The following is a 21,572-nucleotide window of genomic DNA, read 5'->3' as shown; positions in this document are numbered from 1 at the left end:
CTTAAGATAGACTTTAGGAAGAATTATGATGGAACCTTACAATGGAATACTAGGCAGCCACGGAATATGATGCTGTACAAACAGTTAACGGCATGAAAAGATGTTTACAATAGAACAGGAAGGAGCTGGAAGCATATTACAAAAGTTTATATCATATGATGACATTTTGTAAGGAATTTAAAAATGTGGGTATAGGCAAAAACAGCTGGAAACAAGATTAAGGCAACAAACAATAAAAATTTGAGATAAAGTTAAATATATGAAGGCAATTTTTATTTTATTCTTTTGGCTGCTGTATCTTCTAAATTTTCTTTGATGAATATGTATTACTTTTGAGAAAAAGATTTTAAGAACTTAAAAAAAGGAATTTATATAATACAAAGCCTCTTAGCATTTTCTTTTTTTTTAATTGGCTCTGCACTAACATCTGTTGCCAAGCTTCCTCTTTTTCTTTTTTCTCCCCAAAGCCTCAGTACATAGTTGTGTATCATAGTTGTAGAGATATAGCTCTTCTATGTGGGATGCTGCCTCAGCATGGCTTGATGAGTGGTTGGGTAGGTCCACGCGAAGGATCCAAACCAGCAAACCCCGGGGCCGCCAAAGCAGAACACACGAACTCAACCACTACGCCACCAGGTCGGCCTGCATTTTCTTAGCAGACACAATAGCGTGGCCCTGGAGTCAGAAGGACCAGGATCCAAATCCCTAGTCTACTAATTATGTTTGACCTTGGCAGTCAATGAAACCTTTTAGGCTTAGTGTTCTCATCTGGAAAATGAAGATGAAGATGAACGTCCTAGCGGAGTGCTTGGCACATGATCTTCAGTTTCAGTGTCTTTACTCTCTGGCAGTGGTTCTCAGCTTGAGTGTGTATCAGAATCACCTGAAGAGCATGTTGAAACAGGTGGCTAGGCCACATCCCAGAGTTTCTGATTCTGTAGGTCTGGAGGGAGGGGAGGATCATGAATTGCATAAGTTCCTAGGTGCTGATGCTGATGCTGCTGGCCTGGGAACCACACTTGAAGGACCACTGTTCTATCTAGGTAATAAGAATCTTACAATATGCTACAGAGATATTAAGTACTCTTTCAGAACAGTAATATTTCAGTGAATTATATTAAAGCCTAACACTGCACATTCCCCCAGAAGCCCGGGCTTTATAACATGGAATCATTCACTCCAAGACATTGAGGGAACTGGTTTTCCACTAAAAGTGAAAGCAAATAACAATTATCAGGACTGCACTTAGAATATCTGACTTCACAACCTAAGTGCCCATCAAGGGACGAATGGATAAAGAAGATGTGGTATATATACACAATGGAATACTACTCAGCCATAAGAAACGATGAAATCCAGCCATTTGTGACAACATGGATGGACATTGAGGGTATAATGCAAAGTGAGGTGGGTCGGAGGGAGGGGGTCAAGTGCCGTGTGGTTTCCTTCATTGAGTAGTGGATAGTAGCAACAATGGACAGACGCGTGGGGACGGAGATTGGATTGGTGGTTGCCGGGCGGGGGGGGGGGGAGGGTGGAGGGGATGGTTCGGTGCATGTGTGTGGTGATGGGTTGTGGTTAGTTTTGGTGGTGAACGTGATGTGATCTGTGCAGAGGTGGAGGTGCAATGATGTACACCTGAAATTTTTACAGTGTTGTAGACCAATGTTACTGCAATAAACAAAAAATTAAAAAAAAAAAAAAAAGAATATCTGACTTTAGCATGGGAGAACACATCTGAGAATGTGGACCAGGATCAAACAAATACAAGTGACGGACACACTGTGAATCCACTGCACATTACCCTGTGCCTGTCTGGGGAGAAGAGCAGAGTCTACAGTGTGTCACAGAGCACTTGCTTTGCTCTGGGTGCCCTCTGTTGACAAAAACCAACATAGCCACTTGCTCTATTGCTCCCTCCCTTCTCTCCTCCCACCCCAAGAGAGCCAAGAGTCCTTCCAGTGTGACTCAGATTTGAGGAAAGGTTTCCAGTTATGAAATTTTCCTAAGCCCATACACAGTCAGGATAGACCTTCTCTTCTTCCAGTTTTCGTAGTCCCCTTCTCTTTGTGTCTGCAGCTTATCTCCAAACAGGTTAACTACTTCAGGATGGCAGAACAAGAAGTGAACAGCATTTATCATAATGGTATGTGGAATTTAAATTACAATTGCGTTTCACTTCAGAAATGGCTAGCATTAGCAGTGGCAATACAGTGCTTTTGTAAATAGTTTCCAATACTACGTGAAATCCTGTTGGTACTAAAGAAAATACTAACTGGTGGACTACTTAGAGTTTCTATAGATGAAAACTGCTTAACAGCACCATTCCAGACAACGAACAGCAGACAGACAAATTTAGAACGGGCAAAGATCTCTAATATTATGGTCTCCAACTTCGTCATTTATATAGGGAAACTGAAGGACCCAAAGAGGTAAAGCAACATATACAAAGTCTCAAAATTAGTGACAAAGCCAAGTTTCCTGACTCCCTCATGACTCATGGTCTTTCCACTATACTATCGTCTTTATTTAGAAACTTTTTTCATTTAGTCATTACAAAGACAAGGATTAGTGCATTTTAACCACTTCACAGAGGGTAAAGAAACTAATGAACATGCAACAATTCCTGAGAGGAGAGTAAGGAAAAAATCCTACCTTTTCCTATTGTGAAAATTAAGCCTTTCCTAATAACAATACTTCTTTAACAGCAATCATTTTTAAATTATTCTACACAGGGTCAAAAACTGCATTGATGATCAACAAGCAGTGTCTAAATCAGGAGTCAGCAAACTATGGTCCGCGGGCCAAATTCAGCCTGCCACTTGTGTACAACCCATGTACAGACCACAAGCTAAGATGGTTTTTACATTTATTTCATAGTTGAAAAAAATCAAAAGAAACATAATATTTCATGTCATGTGAAAATTATATGAAATTCAAATTTCAGTGTCCACAAATAAAGTTTTATTAGAATATAGCCACGCTCATTTGTTTACATATTATCTACGGCTGCCTATGGGCTAAAGCAGCAGAGATGAGTAGCTGCAACAGAGACTGTATGGCCCAAAAAGCCTAAAATATTTACTCTCTGATCCTTTACAGAAAATATTTGCCCATCCCTGTTCTAAACCTGATAAACGTGATACATAAAGCTTTAGTCAAGCACAAAGGACAGTTATGTGCCACCTAACGACATTTCAGTCAAGGATGGACCGCATATATGACAGTGGTTCCCTAAAATTAGTACCATAGAACCTAGGTGTGTAGTAGGCTATACCATCTAGGTTTGTGTAAGCACACTCTATGACGTTCACACGACGATAAATCACCAGACAACACATTTCTCAGAAGGTGTTCCTGTTGTTCAGTGACGCATATACCGGATTACAAGTTCTACAGAAGCCAGCCTCAGTAGCGAGCTCCCCACACCATTTAGCAGGAGTCCTTCACAGGGTTGGTGTGATAACCTGGTCTCTCCTCCAGAGAAACCCAGGGCACTGTGCTAGGCTTTGGCATGTTTTTTAGTTAATATTTATCAGCAATCCTATAAAAGCATACTTATTTTACAAATAAGGAACCACGCCTAAGAGAGGTTAAATATCAGGCCCAAACTAGAATTTGAATCCAGATCTGACAGCAAAGTGCCTTGATCATTCCCCAGTGGTTTTCAAACTGTGTTCCAGTCAGCTGAGGGGCCTCATGGGCAAAAGGAAGAAGCTCAGAGGTGGGGCTCCAGGTCTTCCGTATCTTTTCTAGGACCACCCCACTTACATTTTTTTCATATTGTCCATGTAATTTGTTTGAAAAAGAGAATTTGCTGCTAAATAAATTTAGCCTGAAGGTCAGTGTACCTCTTCAAAACAAAAGCTAAATTCTATGCCACTTACTACTATCACCTTAGGCAACTCTCACATGCAAGTGCAATTTTAGTTTCCTTTTCTGCCAGTGGAGATTAAAACCATGCCCTCCTGCATGCAGACCTCACTAGAGTCTCACCAAGATCAAGTGAGACTGGATATGAAGGTGATATGTAAACTATACAGGACTACAGAAATATAATACAGAATTATCATCCCCTCAGTAAAGGGCTGGGGGGAGGAGCGAGGAGGGAAATAACATCGTTTGCTGCTGACCAAAGAAAAGTCACACATACAAGTAAAATGCAAAAAAATAAACATTCAATTAGAAGTAAATAAGTAGAAGACATGTGCACAGTAGAAATATCATAAACTCTGAAATCTAACACATTTAGATTTAAAACTCAGCATCCCTAATTAACAGCTACATAGCCTTTGGCAATGACTTAAATCTCCTTGAGCTTTGGGGTCTTCACCTACAAAAGGGATGAAATAAAATAATACTTGCTAAATGCTTTATACAGGGCCTTCACAGAATCAGTGTTCCATACATGTTAGCTCTTTCTTCATGGGGACCCTCCACTTGTTATTCTGAAATTAAGACACACTTGCTAGAATTAATGTATGGGTTCCCTGTACCAATAGTGAAATAAAAGAATTAAGGAGCTAGAATCATCTGATTCTATGATCCACACGACATCACAAAGCTTCTGAGAGCACAGGCTGAAGGCGCTCTAAAGGAACAATGAAAGATCCTAATAATAGGAGATACACAGTCCCCTGTTGAAAAGTTCTACTAATTCAATAAGGATATTTATTGAGTGTTTTAAGAGCCTTCTATGGCTCCATAAAATGACAGATTTACATTTAATATCCATTTTCCCAAACCCATTAAACTTGTAAGAGGCACTCTCTTGCTGAAGATCAGATATCTAGCTTCTTAAGTATTAATTTTTCATATCGCTCTGGCAAGGCAAAGGCAATAAAAACCAAGTGAAAGTCTGAACCAAGTTGGTTTTTTTTCCTTTGTCGATAGGAAAAAAATCCCAAGAGTAGTCTCTCTATATCAAGAAAGCTGAAGATGAGTTTACTTTTCAATTTATCCCTTTACCAAATTCTTATTGGGCACTTACTTTGTGCAAAGTATTCAAGAATATCAAGGAGTATGATAGGGTCCTTGTTCTCACAGAACTGTATGGGTCATCAAACCTGTTCACCATAAATAACAGGCAGTGATAAAGTGCCATTACAAAGTAGAAAGAACGTGCCTTGGGAGTTCAGTGGACATTACGAGTCTGTTCCCAAATAAGTGCACAGAGAAGGTAGCATCTGCAGAGGGATTTGAAGGGTGGACTGTATTTAAACATGGCAAATACCATAAGTAAAGAAATTAGAATTAAAACCCAGATCTGATTTCAGAGCTACACTACTGCACCCCATAGTGGGGCTAGAACAGACTACCTTACATGACTCAGAAGGAAAAAGGCTGGGACCACATCATGGAAGGCCCAGAATATCCACTAACGAGTTTTCAGCAGATAACAGCTAAGCAGAGTAATGAGACTCCAGTGAGATCAGAGCTGTGTCTTTGTTTAAATGCATGATTACACAGAACTTGCTGAAATCATTTTCCAGTGGCACCAAATTTTCTAACGTAAGATCTTAAGTCCTCTGTTGTATTCTCCTGCCTCTCTAAGTCAGCCCTAAACCAGCTCAGTATAATGGTATACAGCTAATGCTGCTAAGAAAATAAAAATATTTAATCCATAACTGAAACACGTAACTATATTGTCCACCAACTATGAGGCCTTTTGCCTCATCTTATACTTAACTAGTTGGTTTCATTCTAAATCATCCGCCAGCCGTTGTCTGTTGAAGAACAAAGGGTTGAGGAGATATACCAAGCTTCTTAAAAGTAACTCACAAAACGGTAGCCAGGGTTAGTTGTGAGAAGACCATCTGCTGCTTGGTGGTACTAACCACTACAGCAAGAATATGCCTACTAACTACTTGGCTGCCCTAAGCAATTCTAGACAGATGAATTTCCTAATTTTGAAAATTGATAATAAAGGACATTCTATAATTTTCCTTTGTAAATAGCCTCAGTGATTAATAATCGTTAGTCAGATCATTCTTTTTGATGGCTACATTAAATCTCTCATTACAATACAAATCAATTGCCTATATACAAAGTCAATCTACTAAAAAGCCAAGCAGTGCAGTTATGAGCTATCCACTTACAAAATACTTAATAAGCAATTGGGTCAAGAGTTGAATACAAACTGTTCTGACAGCCTAAAATCACGGCAACCATAAACTGAGCAAAATAAGATAAAGCTGGGGAAAGAAGTCAAACTGTGGCATAACAGACAGGATGTGACAAAGAAACATGGTACACAGGAGAAATGAGAAGAAAAGCCAGCCATACTTTCTATGTTCGGGCTCAAGTTACTCACCTATCCACAGATCCACAGCAGCCCTGCTGGATTCAGAAGTAAATTAAGTGATAAAAGCTCTCATCATTTCCACAACAGAGTGACACTCCCAAGAACCACAAAATCAAACCCATTAGAGCCAAAAGAGGCCTTAAAGGAAAAAGAAGAAACTTGGGCCCAGAGATGAGAAACTTTCTAGATTACTATAGAAAAGGTAGAGAAAAGGAGAGAAAGCTAAAGGCAGAGATTAGTGCAAAATCACAATATCAACCATTAAGTCATTCTTGACCTGGGAAATTTTAAAGAATTTAATCTTTACAACCACCTTACACCTACTTCTGTAGGTCCTCTTGTCTCCACTTTCACACATCATGAGAAAACTGAGCCTCAGAGAAGTTAAATAATTTGCTCAAATCTTCACAATATTTCTCAAACTTACTTCACCTGAACCTTATGGAAATACTCATAGAGACAATGTGTTAAATGAGTATAAATGATTAGAGGCAATTATTCATTAAAGACATTAAGCTGTGGCCAGGGAGCCTGAAGGATACTTAGGACTCTGCTGGAAAAAGGAGAAACATTTCAAGCAAAAGGCACTAGGAAGAAATAAATATCCAAGACAGATACTTGACGGACTGTGAAGAGACACACAGAGCAAAAGAAATACAGGGATAGTGTAACACGAGCAAGATGGTTGTAGAGAGCCTTGAATATCTGGCTCAGTTCGGACCAGATTTTGTTCAAGTCATAAAAGTCTCAAAAATGACTCCCTCTTTCTGTTGACACTGCCAAGACTCATAATGAGTTAGGTAAGTAACTTACACAGATTTCATTTCCCTCACACAGACATATTTTTCTTGGAAATATGGCAAAGCTATGTTCCTGAGCTAAAAATTTCAAATCTACAGATATAATTCATTTCACATGGTGAATAACTAAGAGTCAAAAAGAAAAGGAGAAAAGAGACTTAAATCAGAGACTGAGAGAACTAATCATTTCCTTATCTTCTGTAAGGCCTCTTTTCCATAAAATACATGAGAAAAATGATTTACTGACCCTATTACGTCAGGAAATTTACATGTTATCTCTAATCCTACAACAACCTTTCAGAGCAGATACTATTTCTATTTTATACGTGAAGAAATTGAGTCTCAGAGAAGGAAAAAATTTGCCCCAAGTCATATAGTCTGCAATGGCAGAGCCGATATTTGAACCTAAAGCGAGGGTGTGGTTTGTGTGCACGTTTGTGTGTGTCTACGTGAGATAGCCTTACACAGATGCTACAGTGTCCTGGTTAAAGAAAAAAAAAGCCAATGAACCTGGCTGCTCCTCTATCATACCACATCCCCTAGGACATACAGAAAGCAGCATAATTCTCTTCACTACACAAAGAGCTTTTTTGCCCAAACATACCTGCCACTAAAGATCTGGAGAAGACTGTCAGCCAAACACAAAGCCACCATAAACCTGCCAATCATCCTTGGAGCCATCACCAGGCCTGAACAGAGACAGCCAAATGCCCGTTTTCACAGTCTCTTTCATACGATAGTTATGCGAAGTTTATCTAAACTTAGCAAATAAGGATGACAACCTAGTTTTGTTTTGTTTTATTGGGGGGAGGGGGAAGAATTACCTTGTGAAATCCCATAACTGAGAAAAAATTACAAATTGTAAATCTGACAAAGAACTTATAACCAGAATATATACAGAACTCTTACAATTCAATAAGAGGACAAACCAACCAAATAAAAAGTGGGCAACAGAACAGACATCTCAACAAGGAAGACATACCAACGGCTAACAAGCACATGAAAAGGTGCTCTACATCATTAATCATCAGGGAAACGCAAATTAAAACCACAATGAGATACCAATACACACTCAGTATAATCAAAAAAGTGGATAAAACCAAGCCACTTTGGACAACCATTTGGCAGTTTCTTAAAAAGTTAAGCGGGACCTTACCACAAACCCCAGCAATTCCACTCCTAGAAATCTACTCAAGAGAAATTAAAACATATCTCCACACAAAGACTTGTATTTGAATGTTTATAACAGCATTATTCATAATAGCCAAACAGCAAACAATCCAACTATCTATCAACTGGTAAATGGATTAACAAAATGTGGTACATCAGTACATGGAATACTATTCAGCAAGAAAAAGTAATGATATACTAATACATACTACATGGATGAACCTCAAAAACATTATGCTATTATTTACAATAGCCAAAACACGAAAACAACCTAATTATCCATCGACAGATGAATGGATAAAGAAGCTGTAGTGTGTATATATATATATACACACACAATGGAATACTATTCAGCCATAAAGAATGAGGAAATCTTGCCATTTGAGACAATATGGACGGACTTTGAGCACGTTATCCTAAGGGAAATAAGTCAGACAGAGAAAGACAAATACCATATGATCCCACCTACAGGTGGATTCTAAAAAAAACCAAACTCACAGAAAAAGAGATCAGATTTGTGGTTACCAGAAGTAGGGGGTTGGGGGAGGAAGGAATGGGAGAAAGGTGGTCGAAAGGTACAAACTTCTAGTTACAATATAAATAAGTACTAGGGATGTAATGTACAGCATGATATAATGTACAACAGTTAACACTGTTGTATAATATATATGAAAGTTGTTAAGAGAGTAAATCCTAAGAGTCCTCATCACAAGGAAAATTTTTTTTTCTTTTTTTGCTTACACCTTTTATTCTATCTATAGGAGATGATGGAAGCTAACTAAACTTTTTCCAGTAATCATTTCACAATAAACATAAGTCAAAGCATTATGCTGTACACCTTAAACTTATACAGTGATGTATGTCAATTATACCTCAGTAAAAGTGGAAAAAAATCATTGTTAAATGAAAGAAGTCATACACAAAAGACTACATACATGGTGTATGATTCCATTTATATGAAATGTCCACAAAAGACAATTTTATAGAGTCAGAAAACAGAACAGTGGTTGCCTCAGGCTGGAGTGGGAGTGGGGATTGACTGCAAAAGAATTCAAGGGAAATTTGGAGGGATGATGGAAATGTTCTAAAACTGAACTGTGGTGGTGGTGGCACAACTCTATAAATTTAATAAAATCATTGAATAAGTAAACTTATATTGAGTGAATTTTATGGTATGGAAATTATATCCAATAGTGCTTTTTTAAAAGTAATTACTAAATATATACACTTATTTCCTAAATATATATTTCTGTATATATTTAAATAAACTCCGGGGAAACAAAAAGTATATAATAAAGGGAATGTAATCATAACACTTTATGATTTGGCTATACTTACACAGTCATAATAATGTAATTAATATGTAATCATAAATCAATAATGAACATTGATTTAACTCAAAAAAATGGCTTTATTAGAAGAAAGGGAAGTCTATGAAACTGTTAATTTGTCACTTTCAACAGTAGGAAGCCAAAGGATAGTGTCTAAAATTGATAAGTCAAGAAAGAGCAGAATAAGCATGTTATTTAGATACATGGCAGTAAGCAGCAGAAGAAATAAAATGGTCTTCCTCAGGAGGGAAAAGCTTATGAACTATGTGCAGAATGAAATGACCTAAAATGCAATAGTAGGTCTGAAGCTGATTACAGGGTTTGAGAAAAGTGCTCCAGGAACACTAGATGCTGCAACATCTACCAGTCCTTCATCCACTAGAGGGTGTAAGGCAACACCACAGAAGCACCTAAACCACTGATGGGTGACCTGATGTCACATATTGGGGAGAAGCAACCATTTGGATAACCTTGCATGAAGGCTGAAAATGGCTTCTAGACAACCTAGTAGGAAGGGAAAAAAAGCAATTTCATATTTTCCATAATTTAAAAGCAAAGCAGAAGTATTTTTAGTTAAAAAAGGGCCAGTAAGAAAATTATAGATTGTGAGATACAGAAGGGGAATGAAACATTTTACTTCTGAACCACTCATTTGAATCCAGTCTCCAGCTGGGGGGGACGGGGGTGAGATAAAATTTCTCATTCAACAAATAAGTACTAGCTGGAATTGATATTAAACATAGCAAAGGAGAAAACTGTTGCCTAAATAGTTCTAAGGTTGCATTTTTTTTTTCTTTTGGTCCTCCTAAAATTCATTCTTCACAGCAACCAGAATGTTGTTTTTAAAAATGTAAAATAAGATCATATCACTTCCTTGTTTAAAACCTTTCAAAGGCTTCACATTAAATTGAGGATAATTTTCATTTATTCATTCAACAAATATTTATTGATCGCCTCCTACAGGTGAGGCTCTGCTCTAAGCAAGGTCACAACTTGCACAAAACTTTTATTTTAGTGGGCGAGACAGACAATAAAGTACAGGCACTAGATAATTTCAGGTAATGAGAGATTTGAAGAAGATAAGACCGAACAGTCAGGTTATGTATGTGGAAAATACAATTAGATTGGTGTGGTCAGGGAAGGCTTCTCTGAGAAGTAAACTTTGTACTTCTGACCTGAATGAGAAGAAGGTAAGGATCCGGGTGAAGGGCACTGCAGATTTGAAGGGGGAGGAGACAGCTATTCCACAGGCGTGAGGCTGCAATCAAACTTGGCGAGGTAAAGAATGGCAAGAATGCCCAATGAAGCTGACGCCAATTTTAAGTAAGAGAGCCCTAGGAGATGGAATTACACAGGTAAGCAGTAGGCTCACATTAAGAACACTCCTATATCCATACAATGGGATATTATTCCACCAAAAAAAGAAATGAAGCGCTGACATATGCCACAACGTGGATGAACCTTGAAAACATTATGCCAAGTGAAAGAAGCCAGTCACAAAAGACCAGATATTGTATGATTCCATTTATATGAAATGTCCAGAACAGGCAAATCCACAGAGACAGAAAGTAGATTAGTGGTTGCTCAGGGCTGGGATGGAGGGATGGGGAATAGGGTAAAGGGTATGGGGTTTCTTTAAGGTTGCTTTTTTTTTTTTTTTTGCTAGGAAAGTCACCCTGAGCTAACATCTGTTGTCAATCTTCTCTTTTTTTTTTTTTTTCCTCCCTAGTACATAGTTGTATATTCTAGTTGTAAGTCTTTCTAGTTCTTCTATGTAAGCCAATGCCACAGCATGGCTACTGACAGATGAGTGGTGTGGTTCCGCGCCTCAGAACCAAACGTGGGCCGCTGAAGTGGAGCGCGCCAAACTTGAACCACTAGGCTACCAGGGCTGGCTCTTTAATGTTGCATTTTTAAGGACAACAATTATTTTGTTTTTCAAAACTACACATCACGGGGCCGGCCTGGTGGCGTAGTGGTTACGTTTGCATGCTCTGCTTCGGCAGCCCAGGGTTCACAGGTTCAGATCCCAGACGTGGACCTATGCATCGCTTATCAAGCCATGCTATGGCAGGTGTCCCACATACAAAGTAGAGGAAGATGGGCACAGATGTCAGCCCAGGGCCAATCTTCCTGAGCAAAAAAAAAAAAAAGAGGACTGGCAACAGATGTTAGCTCAGGGCTAATCTTCCTCACCAAAAAAAAAAAAAAAAAAACCCCTACACATTGCAATTCATTAGTAGGTCCAGGGAACCAATTTTGGTCAATCAATTGTTGATCATAACCAACAATTTTCTGAATGGAATGAAATAAAATGGAAAATATCACAGTGCTTAGAACATAGTACGGGTATTATCTGATAAGATTAATTCTAAGTTATATTCACATGGGGGGTGTGTGTGTGTGTGTGTGAGCGAGCAAGAGTACGGGGTCACAACGTAAAAGGTACTGCTTACTAGGCATTGCCATCTTTTTTTAAGCTTGAAAGCACTGAGCTAGAACTTGAACATCCTCACTATGTCCTCCATTCCAACTCTCTCCAAGAGAAGAAAAGTAGCCATCATTTGTTTTTGTGAATCATCTGAACATGTCCATATAGTCGCTTTTCATTAGAATTTTTAAAAATTGGAAAAAATTTTAAGGAGCCACTGGCTAGCCTTTAAAAAAATCAGATAAAGAGCCTGACCATGACATTAATTTTTTCTTTATATTTAAAATACAAAGAGATAAATTGTGAACCATAAGTTATTTTAACAAACAAGACAGGAAGAAAACTTGACAGAAATAAGTTATTCAAAGGACCTCCAGGTCATATGAAGACTCCTTCATGCTGCTACATTCTCCAAAGACTCCATATTACATTATCTTGTCACACTAGCAAGAGAACATCCCCATTCACAGAGAACACTGACAGAAGAGCACAGAAGGGAAATACAAGACAGGGGGCTGAAAACCCAAGATTCAACTCCAATTGTGCCACTTATTATCTATGTGACAGTGGGAAATTCATTTAAAAATCTCTGCTTTGGTTTTCTTATCTATAAAATAGAGATAATGAAGCCCAACCTACCTGGCAGAGCTACTGTGAAGATCAAAACTGAATATACACGGAAGCACACAGTAAACTGCAAAGTACTTTACAAACATTAATTTTTATAATTTACTAATATTCCCACTTCCATGACTGACTCAACACCTGAACCCAACCAAGAGCCTATGCTATCTCTCTTCTCAAATGTGAATGGCAATGTTTCATTCCCACACAGGTCAAGTGTTAGGCAATGCACTGTGCCATAATCCAAAATCCTGATCACATCAGGTAAGAGGACGTTCACTGTATTTCTTTAATTGTAGCTAGGATGACCATACATCCCATTCATGCTGGTTTGCCTGGGACTGTTTGAACATTAGCATCCCTCTTCACTCTCAAAAGTGCCCCAACGTGAATGATAAATTATATGGTCACCCTAATTACAGCAGACACAAAGCTGTGGCAACAAGAGGTAGCAAGGGACTAGCCTTAAGACTCCCACTGTACTTTCCAGGAGCCCCCTGAAAGCCATCCCAAATAAATAAACAATGTTAGCAAAAACAGTAAGCTTACTGTGCAGAACTAAGCCCCCTTCTAATCAGATTGCTGCTCCCAAGCCTCTCCTATATAAAAACTCTAGAGCTTATGCACACAAATATGCTCATCTAAAACATATTACAAATCCACAAAATATTCCAGCCTTAATCAACACCTGGGAACTTGCATTAAGTACATGAATACACACACAAATCACAGAGAAACAGTCAGCCCAGGAATCTAAACCACTACACTGTATCATCAACCTAAAATCCCACATGGCCTGAGATGAAACATTCAGCCTTTCTGAACTGGTTTTCACTTCTGTAAATCTGGAAAAATGTTTGTCTCCTCCACTTCCATAGAGAGACCACATTAGCCAGCTCAGAGAAGTGCTCGGAGTGCTTTATAAAAGCAGTGGATTGCCAATCCGTAAAGCTTGTTCTCTGACTGGGAAAGAAGGCTGAGGTGACCTTGCATAAAAAGCAAAACCTCTACAGGGTGGCAGGTATTTTTTTAACTCCTTTCCTTCACAGGTTTTTAATTCAAATGTGTTGCCTGAGGCTTATATAACAGGATGAAAGGGTCACTAAAACAGTGAAATGCTGGTCCACTTAGTCCTAAGGAACTTAGTTGTGATAAACCTTAACCAGGGGCACAGACTCCTAGAACTCTGATTGAGCTTCAACGGGTCTAGGAAGCCCTCAAGAGGTAAATAAGTAGGGTGAGTGAGCAGGTACATGGGAACATGCCCACATTTTTCCTTGCGTGAGTCAATACAGAGGAAAAGGCTCTCAAAACAGAAGACAACTTTCAGTTCTTATTCAGCTACTAACTTGTACTATTATCTTGGATAAGTCACTGTGTGCCTCAGTATCCTTATCTTTCCAAAGGGAATATTTGCCTTATCTACTTCAAAAGGTGGTTGTGAGGATGAGATGAGAAAACACTGATGAAAGCGCTCGGCAACAATCAAAAGATTGTAATTTTCATCTTTTAAAAATCACCATTAGATGCTGGTAAAAATCCTGTCTGGGGCTGGTTCCTACTTAAAAAGGAACAGCAAAAAGAATAAGGAAAGCAAATAAAGACACACAATTAAAATTCACTTTCACCCCACTCCCTGGCTCCTGGATTTGCTGAGCTAAATCACTCTGGGGAGATGTAAAGATCAGAAGTTCAGTTTCTGCTCAGCTCAGGCTGCTCAGTGACCAGTGTTTCACACTGATAAACGCCTCCCAAATCTCAAAGCACAAAGTGAGAGTTCACAAGGTTAGGCGCATTAATTAGCAGTACTCATTTGGATTCTGTATTCATCAAATACAACAAGCAGCTATTCAATATTTGCCTATTTGCACAACTCTAAGATCTCCAATTCAAAGATCCAGCCAGAGAACAAAATAAAGCCCAAGAAAATAAACTAAAATAAACCTGTCACCATCAGAATGTGCCTCAAAGTAAATTAGCAGCTTTAAACCATGGCAAACGGTCTGCACAGGCCTACAGCAGAGGCAGTATGAGTAATATATGTGCAGGTTATAGAAGTGGGTCCCTGCTGCAAAAGAAAGGAAAAATAAAGTAGTTCCAAGTAAAGAGATTATTTACTTTGTGTGCTTTAACAAATTTCTCCTAATTCCTTTTACTTAGTTCCTTATTGATCTGTAATCCCCACGGGAAGAACAGAGCATTATACAGTATCCTTTCAGATTCTTTTAAATTCAGTAAATCTATTCCCATACTTTACTTCAGTTAGTTTTATCTTACTATATCTAAAATAAGCCTATACCTAAAATAAGCAACATTTCATAAATAAATATTTACATTAGTATGCAACACTAGATTAAGAGACTGACCATGATCCCTTATATTTTAAGGGTCCTAGATGAAAAGTACAGGATGAAACAGAAAACGTCATTCCTTTTAAAGCAGTTCATAGGACTGTTGTAGTTCTCGACCTTGGCTGCACCACAGAATCACCTGTGGGGATTTCTAAATATTTCAATGGCTAAGCCCAATCTTAGACCTACTCAATCAGAATCTGCAGGGGCCAGACCTCCATGCAACATATTTTTTCCGATGTATGGCCAGATTATGGAGCTACTATCAAAGGGCACAAATTTCACAGCTTACAGAAGCTCTAGGACACACCCAAAGAAGAAAGAAAGAAAAAAAATCCTCTATATTCTCTTTAGATTTGGGATAAATGACTATATCCTTCACCAAAAGCTTCCATAGGGACAATCTTCAATTCCAAGGGTGATGATCCCACTGGGAGATGAACACAGAGATGAACAACATTTTTTCTCTCCCTTTTTCTCCATACCCCATCTGGGGCCAGTCTGATGCTAATCCAGCACCAAAAGTACAAGAACTGGGCAAATACTCTCAAATCTGGAAGACCCCCAAATAGGAGAGTATTGATTATGGGGCCATCCTAGTTTTTAAGATCAGCTTCAGGGGCTTTGATGAGATTCAATTAATTTCTAGAAAGGGGAACTATGTCACACCTTTGGTTTAGCATTCTGATGACACATATCCCTTAGAAAAGCCTAATAATGGTGGCTTTTTTTTGACAATCCTATAAGGAATGGTGAATAGGCATTCAAAGATATTTCTAGGAGCTACTCTTTCAAATCTTCTGAAGAATGTCACAATTCTCAAACGGCAAGGAGGTAAATTTCAGAGGCGAGGTGTCTTAAGCCACACCATTTCTCTGAGGCGGCAGCCTGACCTGTTCCTCTACCCTAACTCTGCTTCAGCCTCATGTGCTTAAGGCTTCACATAGCAAAAAGACAGGGAAGGCAGTTCATACCCTCACCTAAACCACACAGAAGCGGTCTCATAGGAAGCAGCTCTGCTCTAACCCACCACAGGGCCTGGGCTTTTTCCAATCATCCTCCCTGTCTAACAAAGAAAGGCAGCAGAAACTTCCCTCTCTCAAGCAAGCCTTCCCTGATTAAAACCATAAGGCTGAATTCCCCCAGGGAGGAGAATGGAATTTTCTTGTTGCAGACTACTGTAGGACTCAAAAAATCTGTGCAGGCAGGGGCTAAGTGGCAGACAATAAAGAGACAAGTCCAGCATTTAGAATTATGAGGCATCAAGAAAACCCAGTTAAAAATTATTATACAGACCAAAGAAGAAAACACAAAAGTAATTATGACTGTGCTCGAGTGATTTTTTTCCCCTATAATATCCACAATTTCAATAATGTGATTACAATACTTTTAGGATTAAGAAATATATTGTATTTATATCTCTAAATGTAAATTCACTGCTGAAACTAACCATTTCACTCTCCAAAATAAATAATTTCAGGAAATGCTCTCCACCATAGCACCCTTAGATAAAACACACAGACTCATCATCTAATTTATAAATAGCAGACACCAACCTGGCTGTCCCGTGCTGGGAATCCATGATAACCTGGGGTCAGAGGCTCGTTCTAAGAGAAAGAAAAGAAAATCAAACTGTAAGACAAAAGAAAATGTTAAGAATAATCAAAATCATCCAAATTGATCAAATAGAAATTCCTGCCCAGTTCTAAGATGTTCCATTGCTATATTTCACTCTACCTAACTACATATATCTCCTAACAAACAAAAGTATTTGCTTAGGAACACTATTCATAAACACTATTTTCCTCTTGGTACAGCTAAATCTGTTTCTGTCCCAGTATATTCTCAAACAGGGAGTTACTGGGATTTGGGGCAGAACAATTTAACTTCACACTGCGGACTCGAGCATCCCCAGCTCCTAACCACTAAAAGCCCATAGCACTCCTAAACACTAGAACAACCAAAAACATCCACAAATTTCTAAAAGTCCCCTGATTGGAAAGGGGACAGTACTACTCCTGTTGAGAACTTCCTCTTGACCTGGAAAAGCCCCTTCCCTCTATCAATCAGCTTTCCTTCCCTTCTTTTTTTTTTTTTTTTAAAGATTTTATTTATTCAGTTTTTTCCCCCCAAAGCCCCAGTAGATAGTTGTATGTCATAGGTTCACATCCTTCTAGTTGCTGTACGTGGGACTCGGCCTCACGTTGGACGGAGAAGTGGTGCCTCGGGGCGCTCCCAGGATCCGAACCCGGGCCGCCAGCATCAGAGCGCGCGCACTTAACCGCTAAGCCACGGAGCCGGCCCTCCTTCCCTTCTTTTAAACCTAGATGAAATTCTACCTCTGTTCAAGACGTCCTCAACCACTCTATATCATCCTATGGACTCAAGTAATTCCTAACATGTATACATGTTAAAATTTATTTAGGTTGTTTGTACAATTTACTTTTCATATTACTTATGACTCAATAAATCTTATTTTTGTAAAGGTGTATCATATTGAGTGTCTCACTTCACATTAATCATTAAATCAAGATCCTTGAGGACAAGAATGATAGCTAATAAAAGCTATGCAAACCCTAATTTAGTGTAAGGCCATACAACATGAGCACTCGTTTATGGATTACTTAACTCATTCAACCATTCAACAAACATATATTGAATTTCTAATATTTTCAAAGTACTGGTAGATGACTGGCAGAGTAAGAAAGATGAATAAAACAAGGCCCTTGTCTTCAAGGGCCTTAAATGGGAGTATATCGCCTCCTTAAATGGGAGGAGACAAACGTGCACACAAAGGTGTAAATGAGAACATATAGTGCTTCTGTAATTTTTTCAAAGTGCCCAACACTGCTACCTGAGAGAGATTCATCTTCTTCTTCCATCCATTTGTACTTTCATTCCTACTAGCAGAATAACAAGTTAAAAAGAATTTTCTTGGATAGGACTTTCACATCCTAGGTGAGAGTAAACTTTGCACCTAACGATACATCTGCTTTGATTATATCCATATCTTTGATAATCAAAAGTCCACACTCCTTTCAAAAACACAAAAGCCAGGAGTCAACTTAAGCTCACTACAGAGACCCTGTGTCTTATTCATCATGCTTTCCCTGCAACCCAGTACAGTGTTAACATATGGTGCACACCCAAAAGAATGCGTAAATAAATAAATGGAGTCCAATAACCAGAAATTATTTAGGTATTCCGTCACTGACTCAATCATAGACAATTCAAGTTCTCCTTTTTTATTCCTAAGTCTCTATTTTGGACATTTACAGATTAAGTCACCAAAGAAAGCACACCAAAGATAACTGCCTTAAAAAATTATAGGTGCCAAAACAATCTTGAGAAAGAAGAACAAAGTTGAAGGACTCATATTTCCTGATTTCAGAGTTTACTACAAAGCTACAGTAATCAAGATAGTGTAATACTGGCATAAGGACAGACATATAGAGCAATGGAATATAATTGAGAGTCCAGAAATAAATCCTTACAGTTATGATAAACTGATTTTTGAAAAGGTGCTAAGAAAATCAATGGGGGAAGGAACAGTCTTTTCAACAAATGGTGCTGGGACAACTGGATACCCACACATAAAAGAATGAAGTTGGAACTCTGTCTTATACCAGATACAAAATTAACTCAAAATAGGTCATTGACCTAAAACCAAAAAACTCTTAGAAGAAAAGATAGGAGTAAATCTTCATGACCTTTTGTTAGACAATAGTTTCTTCAATATGACACCAAAACACAAGTGACAAAGGAAAAAAACTCGACTTCATCAAAATTAAAAACTTTTGTGTCTCAAAGGACACCATCAATTCTGGGGATCTAATGTACAGCATAGTGCTTACAGTCAATAACACCGTATTACATACTTGAAAGTTGCTAAGAGAGTAGATCTTAAATGTTCTCACCACAAAAAAAGAAATGGTAATTATGAGACATGATACAGGTGTTAGCTAATGCTATGGTGATAATTACTTTGCAATATATAAGTGTATTAAATCAACTTGCTGTACACCTTAAACTTGCACAATGTTGTATGTCAATTATATCTCAATAAAGCGGGGGGGGGGGGAAGACACCATCAAGTAAATGAAAAGACAACCCACAGAATGGGAGGAAATATTTGCAAATCATATGTCTGATAAGTGACTTGGACTCAGAATATATAAAGGACTCTTACAACTCAACAACAAAGAGACAACCCAAATCCTAAAATGGGCAAAGGATCTGAATAGGAAGTTCTCCTAAGAAGATAGACAAACGGCCCATAAGCACGTGAAAAGATGCTCAACGTCATTAGTCATTAGGGAAATGCAAATCAAAACCACAATGAGATATCACTTCACATCCACTAGGATGGCTATAATCAAAAAGTCAAACAATAACAAGTGTTGGCAAGGATATAGAGCAATTGGAATCCCGTACACTGCTGAGGGGAATGTAAAAGGATATAGCCATTGAAAAAGTTCGGCAGTCCCTCAAAATGTTAAAAAAGAGTTACCATATGACCCAGCAATTCCACACCTAGGTGTAACCAAGAAAACTGAAAACATACGTCCACACAAAACCCTGTACACAAATGTTCTCAGCACCATTACTTCGTATGTGAAAGATAACATGAGTGGAGCCCTATTACAACAGAGCCGGAGCAGTCATTTCAGAGGAATTGCCTTGCACGTCTTCTTTTCTTTATCTTCCAAACCGGACCAAACCGCCAACATTCCAAGAAGGCAGTAAGGACAGGAATAGTCTGTTTGTAAGGACTGATGAAACTGGACTTGGCTGATGACCGAATTGTTAACCAACCTATGAAGTACAAGTCTAGCCTTACTTCATCTAGCACCAACGAACTCTTCTTAAATACAACTTACCTCATCTTCCTCCCTTTCTCCCAGTAAAACCCTGAGCCCCTCTACTGTAATCAGGACATTATTTGATTTGGGTTTCTATCTGAATCTGTGGTCCCCCAATTGCAATTCTTTGATCCCAAAATAAATGCCTCTCTGCCTCTCATTTTGGATCTTTATTTTAACACACAATAGCCAAAAAGTGGAAAGAATCCAAACATCCATTAACTGATGAATGGATAAACAAAGTGTGGTTTATCCATAATTGAACATTATTTGGCAATAAAAAGGAATGAAGTACTGATACAACATGGATAAATCTTGAAAACATCATGCTAAGTGGAAAAAGCCACAGATGAAAGGCCACAAATTATATAATTCCATTTATATGAAATATCCAGAATGGGCAAATCCATAGGGAAAGAAAGTTGACTAGTAGCTCCAGGGACTAACGGGGAGGAATGAGGAGTGACTCCTAACAGATGCTGGGTTTATTTTTGGTGATGAAATGTTCTGGAATTAGATAGTGATGATGGTTGCACAACTCTATGATTATACTAAAAGCACCAAAAACACTTTAAAAGGGTAAGACTTATGGTCTGTGAATTGTATATCAATAAACCTGTTATTTAAAAATAGTAATAATTACAGGCAATGTTGGCTATTTTCACACTAATTTTTACAGGGGAGACATTTACAGCTTAGACTATACCCAAAGAACAGGGCTCCTTCTGAAATCCACAAGTGCCTTGTTTGTTCTGGATTCTACAAATTTATTTCAACACCATTGCAAACAGATTTTAACAATCATGATGACAACCACTAGATACTGAGCAACTAATCAGGTATAGCTTCAGGATGGAGGGAAGGAGGAAGAGAAAGCAGCAAAGAGAAGGAGATAATCAAGCACAGGTATTAGGTGGGAAAGTCAAACTTCCAACCCAGGTCTGTTGGACTCCAAAGCCCTCGTTCTGTTCTCTCCATTTTATCAAGTTCTCTTCTCTAATAACCATTCCTAATAACCATTCCAAAGTACAGTGAATATTTCAAGATTATCTGAGAAGGGAATTACATGATTAAGAAAGTAATCAAAAACACCCAAAAGCATAATTAGAGATTCATCACTACCAGAGAATAGCTCATATATAAACTATGTTCTTGAGTTCAACAATGCAGAAAACTTTTTATAAGGAAAAAGTCACATTCCTATAAGCCAGTATTGTCAAAAACTTTAATAGCAAAGACAGATGTAACAGGTTGCACAGAGACGTGTCAGAGGAAATGGATGTACTCCTCCACTGCCTTAGCAAAGCCACACTCTTCTTTCTTCCCCATCTCTCAGATAAGGCTATTTGGAACTCTCCAGCCCTCAGAAACTCCCTGCCTCTCTGAAAGTGGCCTATACTTAGTGACAAAGGCTTGCTTTCCTTTTTAATTTTACCATGGATATATCTGTCCCTTCAAAACGCATTAACTCTGCATGTTTTTGGATTTTATAGAAACGAAATGCATTCATTCATCCTATTGTATGCATTCTTTAGCAATTTCCTTTATTTGCTCAATACTATGCGAGTCATCTCCGCATATGCATGTCACTATATTTCACTAATTTGACTACTACTGTTTAGTATTCTATCTTACGAATATGTCATAATTCATTTATTTGTCTTATTTTCCTGTTAATAGATATTTAGATTGTTTCCAG

The 21,572-nt window shown here is 38.3% G+C and overlaps 1 protein-coding gene across 10 annotated transcripts in view; it reads right to left on the bottom strand.

Annotated features, from left to right (window-relative positions):
• Positions 1-21,572, bottom strand: part of RBFOX2 (RNA binding fox-1 homolog 2) — a 268,119-nt gene that overhangs the window by 170,821 nt on the left and 75,726 nt on the right. For all 10 annotated transcript variants that reach the window (XM_087448969.1, XM_014780792.2, XM_087448968.1 and 7 more), the window contains exon 2: positions 16,568-16,618. In XM_087448969.1, the coding sequence (XP_087305095.1) occupies positions 16,568-16,618 (51 nt within the window). The remainder of the gene's footprint in view (positions 1-16,567; positions 16,619-21,572) is intronic.

The sequence above is a fragment of the Ceratotherium simum genome, chromosome 25 (genome assembly GCF_057802395.1).
Source record: "Ceratotherium simum simum isolate JZ-2026a chromosome 25, ASM5780239v1, whole genome shotgun sequence".
Lineage (NCBI taxonomy): Eukaryota > Metazoa > Chordata > Mammalia > Perissodactyla > Rhinocerotidae > Ceratotherium > Ceratotherium simum.
This window is presented reverse-complemented; position numbering and strand designations above follow the sequence as displayed.